Genomic DNA, 16,694 nt, shown 5'->3' on the forward strand with positions numbered 1-16,694 from the left:
GGTGAGGAATTTACTGTTTTTAAAAGAAAATGAGCAGATTTACCAAAGGCTAAAATCTAAATGCATATTTTTTATTTCATTTTGTATATATATATATATTTTTATTTTATTTTTTTAGCCAGTTTTTAGCAGGTTTTCTTTATTTAATAAACCATTTTAAATTTTTTTTTTTTTTTTACAAAATGATTTTTAGAATAGCCATAAATTTGTCAAAACTTCAAGTTTGTCTAAGCATTTTATGAAAGGCAAATATTTTTTTATTTTTGTATACATTTTTCAAACGCATATGTACGTTTAAAGCATTGTCTAATCCGAGAATATGTTTTGAGCTTGTAACTCAATTGAATTCAGTAAGAGAAAATTAACTCCTAATATCTGGCCCATACTGTGAAACAAAGAACGTGGGACAAACACATAATATATTGCTGTTTATTACAAAAAAAAAATCTTTATGTAAAGGACAGATTAGCACAACGAATCAGAAATATTCATTGTTTCCTACACTGAGTGCTTTTTATAGTACTCCGGATGGACTAACCTATCATTTTTAAAACCACAACAAAGAAATCTGCTGTATTATAATATCTAATAATAGCTAACAATCTCTTTTCATAATTAGATTGTCATACCCAACTTTTGTTTCCTTGCAAAATTGAAACCATCTGAGCCAGGAAGGACCCACAAAACATTAAACCTGTGTTGAGCACAAACTATAACCAAAACTCCCCAGACATATTCAAAATAGCAGAACTGGGAAGGACGGTCAGGTGATACTCCAGATTTTTTATATGTAAAGTGGTTGGGACTTTGGCCGGAGTTTAGGTTCTCGCTAACTTCAACTGCTTGTTTATGGGGAGTTTGGGGATATATTTGCAGTTTTTAAAACTTTTGCTGTAATTTTCACATATAACAGGTAACAAAGTAGAGATATTCAGCCCTCACTACTAGCTAGAGCCTGGCCTTTTCAATTTTATGTTTTTAGTATAAAGACTTGTGACAGCAGAGGCTTTTTTATGGCAAGGGCTTTGAAAAAAGGTTAGACAAAAGCAACAAAGTTCTGCTCTTTTGTCCAGCAATGAAGGCCTGATACTTCTGTCTTTGTCTTCCAGTTGTGGGTGGAAAATGGATTAGTGTGGATAGGATAGTCTACCAGTCAATTCATGTTTTTGCTCACTGTTTATAAATATTTCATACAATGAGTATTGCTAGTCACATTTTAACACTTATACTGCCAAGCATGTTTGTGATACACGCTTGAAGAAAACGGCTTTCTCTCTGCTCTCTGGTGGCTTTTGCTGCCTACACAGAGTCAGATGCGCCCTAAACCCCCTAGGCAACAAGGGGGCTGCCAAGTCAGTCCCACTAAGCGATTGGACATGACTTCTAACAGCAGACACGATCACACATGTGTCTGCTGTTAGAACTTCCTTGTGCATTTTGTGTACCTGGTGATAAAAGTTGCATACCAGAGTACACCACTATGGAGAAGGGTCTGTGTACAGGTATCTTTATATCTGTGGAAGACAGAAAGTGTGCACTCTCTCTCAAGGGGGCTTAAAACACCTGCAGAGACCCATTGCTTTCCCATCCAGAGAAAGTCCAGTAACCTACTCTTAGCAATGAATTCTTGAGTCAGGCTAAGGCACACCAACCGGTACCAGAGCTGAGAGGCCACAAGCTGGTTGATCTCCAAAGCCATCCCCCTCAGTTAAAGCACTTTAGCAAGACCGTTCCATCTTCCAAGACGCGTGGACGTGCCTTAAGTTCAGTGAAATTCCGAGAGACAGGGCGCTCTTCAGCAGATAAGTAGGTAGATATTTGATGACGCTGGTCTTCCATTAGATGTCTTGAAAAGCAAGTGTCTACTTGTACAGGACCTCCCAGAAGTCCTGGACTTTTGGACCAGTTGATTCAAGCAGATGAGGTGGCAGCATAGATCTCTTGGATTACATTATCTGCATAGGCTAAAAGAACCACCCTCAAATCAGGTTCTCTGAGAACCAGCCCCATGAGTCTTTTCTTTAGAAGACCCAGGTTCAATTGCCAGTGCATACAGTTACATACAGTAGGTGACTTCTCTTTTTTTTTGGCCAGTAGTATTCCCATTGGTGTAATTCTCCACATGTAAATACATTTTTCTCCTACTTCTATTTGAAAATTGTGGGGCATAGTAGGATAGCTTTGTGGTTGGGATTAGTTTGCTTGTAAATGAGAAATGTATTCATATCCTGACCTAAACCTACATTGTGCTTTAAATCAATATGTACTGCAAGAAATTTTAAAATCTATTGGCACTTACTGTAGTTTAAAACTATAAGAATCTTCTTACTAATATCTATAGCATGACAGAAAGCCAAAGAACAGAAAACAGAATTAAAGTATTACTGATGCTAATTGTTAATTAAAGAAATGTGAACTTTATTGTAAAAACAATATGTTTATTATTTTACAGAGGTTGGTTGAAATGTATTTATGTATAATGAAGGTGCTATATCTGCCTTCGTATTATAGAAGTGAGCAAAGAAATGGCCACATACAGGAAACAGTTCAATGGCGTCTTTTGTTCTTGATTATAACATCATTTACATACCAGTCAAAAAAAAATGTATAAACAAACATAAACAAAACAATAGGAATGAATGTAGCATGAACAGTTTCAAACTCAACAGTACAGCTCCATATGGGTGGCAACAGTCTAAAACTATCTGTTCAATTTTTGCATCTCTAAACTGGTTTTGCCAAAGCCTTCTGCTCTTTATTTTATGTAATACAGTAGAACTGGTATCCTAGACATAATTATATATTAAACCAATTAAAGGGGCCAGTAACACCAGAAAACATATTTGTATATAATGTCCACTTAAGGGTTGATTTACTAAAATCCTTTGTCAAGTGTTTTTCACTTTGTTACCTTTTCACTGTGTTATCATCAAAACAAGTTTTATTTTTGCACAGTTGCACAGATATATATTCTGTCCCAAGCTAGAATTTCCCTTACAGTTATAAGAAAATAATAGTTCTTGTGTTACTGGCTCATCTAGGGGCATATTTATTATGCTGTGTAAAAAACGGCGAGAAAATTTGGCACACATCGCCAGGCTTCGCCGTGTAAAAATGGCGTAAAATCGGCGTAATTGTTTTACGCGTTTTTTCTTCCACCGGAACTTATAGAAAATAACGGCGTAATATCCGGCATAATATCCAGCGTTCTGATGGCGATCTTTTCCATTTATTTTACACAGGTTTTTACTCCATTTTTTCGGTGAAGTTTTTACACAGCATAATAAATACACTCCTAAGTGTAATGAAAGTCACCATGAAGAGCAGAAACATTTGCTATCAATAGTGATGAGCGAAACTTTTTGCCAGGCATGGATTGGCTGCTAAAGTCCGCATCTTACTATTGGCAAATTTTTTGTTGCGAAACTGGAAAAAAAATTGCTGCGCCAAAAATTCACCACAACAAAAATTCACTAAGGGAAAAGTCACCACAAATAAGTTGCAGCAAAAAAGTTGTAGTCGCAGCAAAAAGTTGCCTCCACGTAAAAAAAGTTGGATATGTCATGCAGTAGCCTCCTTTTGCAAATTTTTCGCCATTTCATGAATTTTTCAGCAGTTTCGCAAATATTTTGACAAAGCTAAGCGGGACAGATTAGTTCAACACTTGCTATGAACTTTGATTTTACTTTTCCATGAAAAATGTTGTAGAGTTATCATATACTACTCGTCCACTATAAGGAACACAGATCTCCCTTCTATTATACTGTCACAATGATGTCCAAAGTATTATCCTCCTAGTGTTCAAAGTTCTAAAACTGCTGTACTCTCCTTTAAAATGTCATACATTAATATGCTAAAACACTAAAACCACTGTACTGTACCTTTTTTTTTATGTATGCTGTACTTATTTAGTGATCATTAGATAATTATTAGTTTTTCCTAGCTGAGCCGAGATGGGGGACACAGCCTGCAGTTGTAGTAATGTACTTCAAAGGAACTTATTCTTGATATCCTGATAATTTACAAAAATCGGTTTATTAAGCAATATATTATTTATATACTAGCATCTTCATTTGTGCAAATGTTCAGGGGCAGTGTCAGACTGGCCCACCAGGGTACCAGGAACTATTGGAGGGTCCAGATGTCAATGAGTCCTCCTGCTCTCCCAGCTATTTGGTTTTGTACTTAGTTCATATATTAGGCCAGGTAAGTACAATAATCTCTGTTTTATTGTGTTTTTCCTTCTTCTTTTGACCCTTCAGTAAGGACACTATCTTCTGGTGCCTACATATGGTGCCATGGTTTTAGGCTCTCATTTATAATCCATTCTTATCTGGTACAAAGTAGGACCTATATTTTTTGAGAAGGATTATCCCACAATGACACACCTATTCACACATGAACAGCAGAGACAGCTCTCTCATACATGCGTTCTAGAATGCGATAGATACAAGCAAAACTTGGCCTATCAGATGGCATCTTGCTCCAGCAGAGTCGCATTAGATTGTACAACTCCAGTGGACAGTTTTCTGGACATGACAAAATATTTCCATCTCTAACATAGTAAATAACTTCTTCATGAGCCATGCCATAGTATGGTTGCATACCATATGAGAATATCTCCCAGAGTACCACACCATAAGCCCAAACATCTGATTCCGTTGTATAGCGGTTATAAAAAATAGACTCTGGGGGCATCCAGCGGATTGGAATGGCATCATTCTCGTTTGCTTTGTAGTAATCAGCCGAATATATATTTCGAGAGAGGCCAAAATCAGCTATTTTAACCACCATATTCTCCCCAACCAAGCAATTTCTTGTGGCCAAATCCCGATGAACAAATTTTCTTTCAGAGAGATAAGCCATGCCAGCAGCCACTTGACGGGCAATGCAGAGCTGGTCAGTACATGATAGTGGAGATGGATTTAAGTCACATAGCCTGACTTTTGCGGCAAGACTGCTGTGACTTAGACTACTTAGGGCGCGGGGTGATCTATGTCGCAGGTACTCATTTAGATCTCCATGGGCCATGTATTCAAACAGAAGACACATTGGTTTTCCAACAGCACAGACACCTAGACAAACAAAATAGTACATCACAATTATTGCAAATTGAAAATCATTAAAAAAACAACAGCACATTTCTGCAACATATAAATAATATTGTTTTCTCAGTTATATTATCAGCACTGAAGGGGCTTAAATGTGGAAACTACTATGGATAGAAAAATCAATGTTTTTGCAAATACAGGCTTCATTATCCAGAAACCCATTTTCCATAAAGATCTGAATTATGGAAAAGTCATCTCCCAGAGTCCATTTTAAGCAAATTATTCAAATTTTTTTTTTTACATGATTTTCTTTTACTCTGATATACTTTGTACTTGACGGCAACTAAGCTGTATAAGTTCACATTGGTGATAGCACAATCCTATTGTGCCATCACAATAACTCACAAGAGGATAGGACATGGAAGGCTATACATCTATGGGATCTGTTACCCAGAATTCTTTGGATAAGGGATTTTCCTGATATAGGTATTTTTATCCAGAATGGTTAAGTTTTTTTGGATCTCAGTATCTTAAGTCTACTAAAAATAATTTAAATATTAAATTATCCCAATAGGATTGTTTTTCCACCAATAAGGATTAATTGTATCTTGGTTATGATGAAGTACTGTTTTATTATTGCAGAGCAAAAGGAAATCATTTTTACAAACTTGAATGATTTGATAAAAATGGACTTCTGGGTCATGTATACAGTATTATTAAGGGCAGTAAGTTTAAAGGAAGACTATACCCCCGGTCGCTAAAAGCCCCCTTAATTATCACTGCCTAGACCCCCCTCACCTCTCCCTTATCACATAGTTTTTAAGTTTAAATGCTGTCCCTATCACTAACTCCAAGCTACAAATGCAGAGTAGTGCAGTAGCGTACCTGGCCGACATCTTCTTACCAACTGAAGACACTTCGGGTTTCACCGCCGACACGGACCCTGCTTGCACATGCGCAGTTTAAGTGGATTTCCTGCTACCTCCAACTGCGCATGCGCAAGCGGGTTCATATCGGTGGAGAGACCCAAAGTGTCTTCAGTTTGTAAGAAGATGTCGGCCAGGTATGCTGCTACAGCATTTTTAGCTAGGGGTTAGCGATAGGGACAGAGTTTAAACTTAAAAACTATGCGATAAGGGAGAGGTGAGGGGGGTCTAGGCAGTGATAGTTAAGGGGGCTTTTAGTGCCCGGGAATATAGTTCTCCATTAATGTTTTTATTTTAAACACACATGGCAAAAGAGAAATTGGGAGTTCTGTTATAGTGAATTCAGCTAGTCAAAGCTGGGGTCTTGTCATGCTCCCTTGTTTCTTGAGCATTTGTTCTGAGTTCTTGTTAGGAAAATACAATACAATAGGAAGGCTGTATGAGGTAATAAGGAAGCTTGGGGCATTGTGAAAGACAATCGGAGCTTAGGCTAAAAAGTCTTAAAAAAAAAAGAGAAACTGTAATATACATTGTAATATAAATTTAAACTGAGAAAAATATCCTTTTAAATTTAAAATTGCTTTCATTTTAAAATGTGATTATCCTAAGGACGTCCACAATTTTATTACAGGAATTACTTAAATGTGTTGTCATATTTTTTTCAGAGAAGGCAAATGATTTTGCAGGAAACAATAGAAGCATAAATCCTTGGTGATGCATGAACTAAATAAAGGCAGCAGATTGTTATCATGGACACAAGTAAACCCATAGAGACAAAGCATTCTGAACAGATTGTTCTTAGAAATGTACCGTTCACTTTTGAGACTTTCCAAACAAGGATTTAGCTTTAGAAAATGTTGTTCATGAAAAAAATAAGGAATTGTGGAAAAATACTGTTCGCTAAATAACTCTGTATTCTGCAGTCTATTAATAGATTTAAGGTGGTTATTGACGTACAACATGAAATATCAAAATGAATTCCTAGGGATTTGATTATTAAATACTGTAATGATGGAGAGGATTCGGTAAATAGAAAAATAGTTACTCATAATCAGGTCTTATCTCCTACTTATTTCACATTTAAAAGCATTCACACCTTCCATACAACAACCCCCAACACACTCCCCAGTGTAAGTAGCCCAGATTTATTGTGGATTCAAGACGATGGTCTAATGAGAACGTTGCCTGTCCGGTAGCAGTGATCATGCTGTTATCTAACATAGAGGGAATATTGTGTAGTTTTGGCTTCCATTAGTAAACTGTAATCATACAGTAAGGGGGACATTGTGTGACCATGTGCTAAAGTGAACATGTGCCTTTTGAGCAGGCACTGATGTCTCTGCGGTATTCACACTGTAGTTTCTGTACCTGAATAATTTTAAGCCCCACTGACACCAGTGCCTGATCATTGCCAGGGCCCACTATGGATCACTAGGGGCCCAAGCTTTTTAAGGCTTTAGTAAGGACGAAGGAGTAAACTAAAATGGGAACACAGACAGACAGGCAGGCAGGAACTTAAAAATTGAAACAAGCTTTATCACAGCAAAAGAAAGCAGGAAGGCAGAACTGATTTAGACAGAGAACAAGACAAGGCAGAAAGTAGGGACTGGCACTTGTAGGGTTAACGGACAGGCAAGACAAGACTAGAAGTGCTGGAATGGTGAATGGATCAGGGTATAAAAGTGGCACAAATCCGTGCCACCAATCGCAAAATTTAAACAATTAATACCATGTTTTCTTGATAGCACCTATCCTCTAATAAAACAAACTAAATAGTTAAAGAGTTAGCAATTTTCCATATGAAAAGCTATTTAAGGTAAGAGTACCTACAATGGGCAGAATAACCAGCAGAAAGCAGAAAAACAAACTGGCAAACACCATTGGCATCAATGGGGCTTTAAAGATTTGAATATCATGCCATTTGGGTGTGATGATGGCACACAAAATCCCTGGTGTCTAGTGGGCCTTCTCTGGTCCTTAGTGCTATTGTTGAAGTCAGTAAACCATGTTGGTACAGAGATTTCATCACTGTGCACCAGACTGGCACTTACCTTACAATTATAGGTCTATATTCTGCTTGGTTACTGAGTCTTTAATAGAATTATGCTTCTGATATTTGGCTCTTGGTCTTCAATTCTGCTTAACCATCCACATACCTCACCACCAACAAACAGACCAAATATATATTTTTTTTTGTCAAATTCTGACTGCATAAAGCGAGACTTCTGAGAAAGGCATACTAAAGATTAACTAGCTTATTTAAAAAATGGTACAGTATAGTTGAATATAATTAGTTTCTTATTTCCATGAAATAAAGCATATATTGAATTTTCATTGCTTGGAATCACACTAGAAGGCATTGTATGATAAGACAATAGAAGCCATACTATATCTAAATATATCTATAATAGTCTAAATTTAATTAGCTGGTACATAAAGTGAGAAACTAGTTACTGGTTGGATCTCACAAGTCTATGGGGCACATTTACTAACCCACGAACGGGCCGAATGCGTCCGATTGCGTTTTTTTTCGTAATGATCGGTAATTTTGCGATTTTTTCGTATTTTTTGCGATTTTTTCGGCGTCTTTACGATTTTTGCGTAAAAACGCAAGTTTTTCGTAGCCATTACGAAAGTTGCGCAAAGTCGCGATTTTTTCGTAGCATTAAAACTTGCGCGAAACGTCGCACCTTTTAAGTTTTACCGCTATGAAAAAGGCGCGACTTTGCACGCAAGTGTTAACGCTACGAAAAAATCGCGACTTTGCGCAACTTTCGTAATGGCTACGAAAAACTTGCGTTTTTACACAAAAATCGTAAAGACGCCGAAAAAATCGCAAAAAATACGAAAAAGTCGCAAAATGTTCGTTTCCAGTCGGAATTTTTCCAATTCGGATTCGAAATCGTGTCTTAGTAAATCAGCCCCTTTGTGTTAAGTGGTAAGTGTCATGGCTATGATTGCTTATAATTTAATTGTCTCTGTAGAAAGTTACCCTGTGTGATCCTAGGAGTTACAGAGGCCATCAGATAAATGTATTTATTGTTACAGGTGCATTTTAGCCTACAGGTAACATTTGTTTTTTATTGTAGGTAAAAAAACAACTGCCATACCTAAAAGCTTTACAATGTTTGGATGGTCAAATTCTGCCATAAGTGCTGCTTCCCTCTGGAAATCTGCCTGCATATCTGCAGAAGCTTCTTCTTTCAGCATTTTGACCGCTACCATGGTAAATGGCTCATATGACAGCAGTCCTGGAGCTCTGCAAAGAAACAAAATCAATATTAATTTTCAAGGATATATTTCGTATTATTATCATCACTTATTTATATAGTGCTAACATACTTACTTAAGGGTTTTGCAGAGATTATACATCATTCACATTAGTCTCTGCCCCACTGGAGCTTACAATCTACTATACCTATTCTATTCACACACAGTATGGTCAGTTTTACCGGGAGCCAATTAATCCAAATCTATGAAGCAGCAGGAAGAACATGCAAATAGTGCCCATGCTGGAAATGCCCAGAACTCCAGCCCAGAAGTGCTACACATTGAATAAATGTGTTTAGGCTTTGACTGCCGGAACTCATAGGCGGGGGGTAATTTTTTGTTTGGGGAGGCTAAATATGGGCCATACATAGACTGACTTAAAGCTAATGTGAGACTTAGGGATGCTGTGTAAAAGTGAGGGTAGGAGAGCTTTTTTCACCCTAAAATGCATAAGATGTAAAAGTATTTATACATGCACTTCTGTGAGGGGTTCTCCATCCATTGGTGTTTGGGATCAGTTAGCTTAAATAGGTTTTAGTTAGTTTTATAGAGAGAAAGGCAGTGGGAACTGACATCCCAGGCACATTATATACAGTGAAATAGAGTCTATATTTATACAACCAGCACATTAAATACAGTGAGAAGCAGTGGGTACTGATGTAAGATATTCAGGCCCTCACACTAGAACACTGGCACTGATACGCAACATTGGTTATTTTCCCAGCTATGCAGTCTCATGAGGGCTTCACTGTAACTAACTAGAAATGAACAAAACAATGACAAAAGTAAGAAAAAAAAGAGCAAAAAACAACAGCAACAAAAGCACAATTAGCTTTTTCAGGGGAAAAGAGTTAATCTCAGGCTGGAGTGTGGGTGATAAGGATATTATAGATGCCAAGTAACAAAAAATGATTTAATTTCAGCTAGTGATTAAACCTTTAGAACATATACAGAAAAAGCAAAAGTTCAGCATTGTGAGGATCTTAGATAAAGTTTACAGCCTGCAGATCCTTCTTATCAGTCTTCATTTCTGCACTGCCTTCAGTTTGTAATATCTCCCCAGCCCTGAATCCATCTGTGCATTGATTGCTCAGTTTATGGTCTGTCAAGAATGCTGTGCTCTGGTTGGAGAAGCAACAAAAGAAAGATCCAATCAGAGCACAGCTGATTACAACAGAACTGGAGCTTGCAGGGAAGAGCAATGCAAGATTTCCCTGATGTTAAAAGTTCCAGAGCAGTGCAGAAACAGAGTTTTTATTTATTTTAAGGTGCCAAGCAGGCTTGGGGAGGCTTAGCCTCTCCTAGCCTAATTGAATATCTGCCCATGCCGGTACTAATGTTTTGTGTGACATAATTATATGACATGTTCAGATAGATAGACAGACAGACAGATAGATATGGAATTCTACAACCTGTACGGTGACATACAACTGGTTTATACTTGTTACATAGTTACATAGGGTTGAAAAAAGACCAGAGTCCATCAAGTTCAACCCTTCCAAGTAAACCCAGCACACACAACCTATACAGGTGTGGGATCCCTTACCCGGAAACCCATTATCCAGAAAGCTCCGAATTATGGAAAGCTTGTCTCCCATAGACTCCATTTTAATCGAATAATTTACAATTTTAAAACTGATTTCCTCTTTCTCTGTAATAATAAAACAGTACCTTGCACTTGATCCTAACTAAGATATAAATAATCCTTATTGGATGAGAAACAATCCTATTGGGTTTAATAAATGTTTTATTGATTTTTTAGTAGACTTAAGGTATGGAGATCCAAATTACGGAAAGACCCCTTATCCGCAATACCCTTGGTCCCGAGCATTCTGGATAACGGGTCCTATACCTGTACTTACCAATCTATACTAACACATACATAAACTATATACAAACGTTAATACTAACTGCAGATATTAGTATCACAATAGCCTTGGTGTGTATATATATATATCAGTAAATATTGTCCTTTTCCCTTGATCCACCATTTAGTGATGGGCTGTGCCCCACAGAGATCACCTGACAGGAAATAATGCAGCTCTAACTGTAACAGGAAGTAGTGTGGGAGCAAAAGACAGCACTGTGAATCCTATGATCCCAGGGGGTGGTCCTTAATTCTTCAAATGGCAATTTTCTATTTAGGAGTACCCAATAGCACATACTACTAAAAACGTATATTTTTATGAAAATGGTTTATTTAGATAAAGCAGGGTTTTACATATGAGCTTGTTTCTGCAATATATTTTTATAGAGACCTACATTGTTTTGGTGTATAGTTTTCCTTTTGGGGGGATGTACTGCATGGCAGCAGCAGCCCCAGCAGCAGCCCCAGAAATGCCCCTGGCCCTGATATCTGTATGTGTAAGGCCACGTTAACTACCCATCAGTGTTTTGTTAGATCTTGATTCCAGAGTTATGATTACAACTCAGTTTGACGCATTTACATTACTCTGACACAGCCAACTGGCAGGAAAATAAAGACATAAAGGTCATTAACATCAGTGTTGTAATGGTAACTGTTATAATAAGAACAGGAGACAGGGTTATTTAGATTTTATTGCACTCACAATTTAAATGAAAACACAAAGGGAATGCATTTCATCAAACTGTCTGCTTTCAGAATATGCCAGCATTCCAGTGAGGAATAGAATTTTTCTGAAAATTTTTACAGTTGCCAACCCATCTCTATAAGGCAGACACACACGACCAATTCCTGTACTTAGTTTGCATTTACAGAAAGAATCACAACCATGGACGTTATAGGCAGAGTGGACACCTAACAAGAAGCGGCACGCTAGCAATTGCCTTCACGTTACCGCACTGTGTGAATTCCTGGGTAGGAAAACAGTGTAGGGTTACAATTTGCGCTATAAAATATTTTATAGAATTCTGTTTACCAGCACCACGAGGATCCCTGAAGGGAAATTATTTGGCTGTACACAATGTTTGTCTGTTAATCTCATAGTCCTAACCCATATGTTGTGTTATGCTGTCTACCTCCACATCTGGGCACCAGCCACTTCCTGTCTCCCAAGTCAGCCTGATGGCAGGTGGCATAGATGTCCAAGGGAAAGAATCCAATGTATAGGAGATGTCTGTGCTGGTCATGGTTGTTAACATGCAGTTCTTACTTAGGGTTTTTATGTTTTTTTTCTATTGAAAACTTTACAAGAAAAGATTAACATAAGCATGTTATTCATTAGTGGGCATTACCTGCCCAAGAGGTGTTGTCTGGGTTAATGCCAAGGACTCAATAAACAATAGGTATACTGAGCTGCAGCTCCACTTTCCTTTGCAAAAACAGACTCATTATTTAGAGCCCAAAGCTCCTGGCAAATGATGCAAATGGCTGCACGAACATCAATATTACAGACCTTATTTGCATTTGTGCTTATCAGTTTTGTTTCTGCTTGACACAGTGCAGATCACAGGGTCTGTACAGAGAGTTTTCTTATATTTTATCTTTGAAAACATTGTGCAGAAAAGGCTTATTGTAATTTTAAACAGACATGTGGGCCCCTTAATCCAACTTTGCTAAATGCCTTGTATTGCACCTTCAAGGAAACCCTGTTTAACCACATTTAAACAAAAGCATCCTCTGTATATATATTATATATATATATAATTATAATTATATATATATTACTATGAAGAGTTGGCCTTAAGCTGCTATAGCTAGGAACCTGATAGGACAAGTGTACTATATACACAAATATAATTTGTGCCAATGTACCCAAGGCAACCCAACTGAACAAGGTATTTGAGTTTAATGTTCTCTGCAGCTGGCCTTAGAGAGTTAGATCTCTAGAAAATTTACTTTGGTGAATTTGTTTTTCTGGTAGTGTTTTCTTTTCAACTTCAGAATGGTAAACCATCAAAACTAATTAGCAATAAGCTTTGGTAGAAAATTACCAGTATATTTTCAGTTGCTAGGTTTTGCTACATTAGGTAAATATGCCCAGTATAAGCAAATGAACCCCACTAGCTACCATCTTTATAATGCATGTAAAATGTATAAACTATACTCGGGTGTTTAGAAATTCATTACTAATTCATTACAAAGTGCTTCTGGAATAACTTGTCTTCTATTGGTGGTTTCTGTAAATAATCCAGTCCATGCTACTTGACTTAAGACACTTTACGAAATTGGAAGATTTCATAAGAATCCAGGTGGCTGACATATTATTGGCATTACAGACAGGAAACCGTCTGGAAAGCTGAAATGCAGGCAAAGTGATATAAGGAGTTTACTAAATTTAGACACAGGCATGTGTTTAACACTAACAAGGAATATTTTAACTTGTGATGATAAATGCAATGATTCATGCAGAGAAACATATGGCTAAAACAGCGTTCTGATAAAAGCTCAATCAAAGGTCTAAACATCAGTTGTCGACATGAGTAATGAGGAGTCATTTACAAAGAGCCAGGATAGAAAAACAACAGCACTAAGGGGAACATAATAACATTCATAGCAACTCTGTCTTATGATAAAACATATGCATGTTTAATTTTAACCCCAACATGCTATAATACATGATTTCTGAACAAGAGTTATTATGGAAAAAGGTTTACCTGGCTTGAAATACTCTTCCAAAGGCCCCTTCTCCTATGTCTCTAACATATTCAATGTTGTTCCTGGGATACTCGAGGTTTAAAAGCTTATGGTTTAGCAGAAGTGGCATTCGCTGGTACATAGGATTTGGGTGCAGTCTGTCCAGCAGCAGCTCTGATGGGAGAGCTGTGAGGGTGGGTGCTGCCGCCTCCCTAAAATATAGCATATTCAAAGTATTTTAACATTTCTACAATGCAAACAAACCTTTACAATGCAAAGCAAACCTTTAGGGCTCTGGCACACGGGGAGATTAGTCACCCATGACTAATCTCCCCGATATGACATCCCACCGGCGAAAATGTAAATCGCTGGTGGGATGGCATATGCGGCGGCGCGATCGCCGAAGTTGCCTCGAGAGGCAACTCGCGCAAATTGCACCAAGTAGACACCCCGAAATGCCATCCCATCGGCGAGAATGTAAATCGCCGGTTGGATGGCATACGCGGTGGCGCAATTTCCCCGAAATTGCGGAAGTTGCCTTGAGAGGAAGGGGAAATCGCTGCGCCATGTATGCCATCCAACCGGCGATTTACATTCTCGCCGGTGGCATTTTGGGGAGACTAGTCGCCCGCGTCAAGGGGGATTTGTCGCGGGCCACTAGTCTCCCCATGTGCCAGAGCCCTTAATGCCTTAATGCCAAACCTTTAATGCAAAGTATGTACTGAGCTAGATCCCTGGTTTTAACACTGTCCCAAACTGCAGTTCTTGGCAAATAAAATGATAACTCTATAGTCTTAACAAAGAAATTGGTGACTTTCACAAACATCAAGGAGTAAGTCAGCTGGAACCCAAAATGGACCATCATGTAGATAACGTGCATATAAAATGAAGATAAAGTATGATTTGAAAGGTAATCTTTAAGACAGGAAGTGAAATTGACTGTCAAATTGGGTACTAGGGAATAAAAAGGCATGCATTTTGAGTTTAATGTCTCTTGCTACTACTAGAAGCCATATCTGCCAAAAATGGATCCTAATTAACTTTAAAAATTGCTTTCAGTGTTTTTTTTTTTTTAAAGCAGATTTAGCAAAATGTGAGTTACTATAACTTGCATCCATTTTTACTATGAGTCTTTTTACCTGCTATGAGTCTTGTCTTAAACAAGCATTATTTTATGTCCTGGGCATCACACTCATTGGGAGTAATTTTTATATGCATGCTCCTTATAGGGCGATGAAAACTGTGTTTTGATTAGTGCCAGTTCTTTTAAACAGCTGTTCAAGTACCTATGCATGTCAGCCTTTTCAGGCACAAAACTTGTAGGGCTATTTTTTCAATGTTATTTCCTGTAATAAAACTTTAAATATACTTGATTTAAACTATTTACTTGGTGGTTAACTGTAAGCATCTGTAGACTTTTTCATTAATGTTTTTAAATGAATTTCACTCCCTTTGTTTAAGGTCTGGGGTCTGTGTGCCTGGATCCCAGGGAAAAAACTGGTGAGTTTGGTTCTCTGTCTGTATTGGTTAAACATTGTTTGGCTTTAAAATCAGCACATTTATCAAAGCTGATAAATATGTCATTTTGTCAGATTGGCTAATTGCTTTGAGCAGTTAAACACATTCATTTTTACTGGGTGTCAGTACCAGTGCTGCTTAGCAGCTGCAGTAAGCAATAACACCTGTCCAAAGCCTTGCTCGCTAATGCAAGAGCATTAGAGAGCTTATTATGCTTATTATGTTGTATATTTGTAGCTATGCCAAGAGTTTTGTCTTCTGCTTACCCTGCCCACCTAAATGGACAAGTATGGCCACACTTGGGGGCTAATACAATGTAATAAAACAAAGTGAGCAAACAGTATGAGGGTTAATTACCATGTTCATAAGATCAATTGCATGTTACATTTTATTATTCAACAATAATATTTTATGCCATTTCCTTTTACCTGTTCTTATTGTTCAACTTTTTCTGCCTGCGGCAGCAAATCAGTCCTGCAATTAACACAAATATCATTGCAGCACAAATGGAAATTGTAGATATGATAACAGTCATGGAGTGTGCTGGAGAAAATGATGAAGATGTGGATGGCATGACTGGTGGCCCAAAAGCTGTTTTGGTTGTTACTGGAAAATTTGCTGCGCCTTAAAAAAAAAGAAAAAGACATAGAATCAGAATTGCATCATATGCTGCTAAGCCTTTTGCTAAGTATGTATAATAAAAATCTAAAAATATGTATTCATATAGGTTTTTTTTTAATGTACAAAAATATTTTCCTATTGTTATTTGCTGGACGTTTCAAGAGGCAGATAAAAACAAAGGAAATAAGGTGTCAAGTGTTCTGTATTTCATGCAAAATGTCTGCATTAGGCGCAGACAGCAGTGTGCAGTATGCAGTGTATACATTGAACATACAGATAACGTACATTGAAAAAAACTGATACAAGAGGCAAAGAGGGCCCTGCCCAAAAGAGCATACAATCTTAAAGTTAGGGGATAACTAGGGTGGCTTACCTGCTTCCCCCCACTTGCCCCTCGAATGCAGTGCTGCAAAATTCTTTATGCAAAGCAACCTATGCACTTTTTGGGACTTTGAACACTGCCTTCCTATAGTAAACAACTCCTATAGTATTGTACCTTATCTAATAGTAAAAAAAGGACACCGTTCCATCATATATTTAAGGCATTAGTACAACAGCCTCGTGCCTTTATATAGTCATGTCACTTCTAAGACAATTATATTTAACAGTAAGGGGTGCAATATTCCTAATACTTCTTCCAAAATTTCCTTGTTGGATGTTTTAATTATCAAAGATCTTGTGCTACCTGAAAATCCTGACACACCATATTATAACAGACGTTCCAGTGTAAAAATGTGTGATAATTATATA

General features: G+C 37.6%; 1 protein-coding gene across 1 annotated transcript in view; it reads right to left on the reverse strand.

Annotated features, from left to right (window-relative positions):
- Window positions 1-3,216: 3,216 nt before the first annotated feature.
- The window catches only part of musk (muscle associated receptor tyrosine kinase), a 59,874-nt gene continuing 46,396 nt past the window's right edge, over window positions 3,217-16,694 (reverse strand). The window contains exons 14-17 of the mRNA XM_012953411.3: window positions 15,752-15,947; window positions 13,826-14,017; window positions 9,088-9,236; window positions 3,217-5,075 (exon numbers count right to left, since the gene is read on the reverse strand). Coding sequence (XP_012808865.1) covers window positions 4,393-5,075; window positions 9,088-9,236; window positions 13,826-14,017; window positions 15,752-15,947 — 1,220 coding nt within the window. The 3' untranslated portion in view covers window positions 3,217-4,392. The remainder of the gene's footprint in view (window positions 5,076-9,087; window positions 9,237-13,825; window positions 14,018-15,751; window positions 15,948-16,694) is intronic.

This window comes from Xenopus tropicalis, chromosome 1 (genome assembly GCF_000004195.4).
Source record: "Xenopus tropicalis strain Nigerian chromosome 1, UCB_Xtro_10.0, whole genome shotgun sequence".
NCBI classification, from domain to species: domain Eukaryota; kingdom Metazoa; phylum Chordata; class Amphibia; order Anura; family Pipidae; genus Xenopus; species Xenopus tropicalis.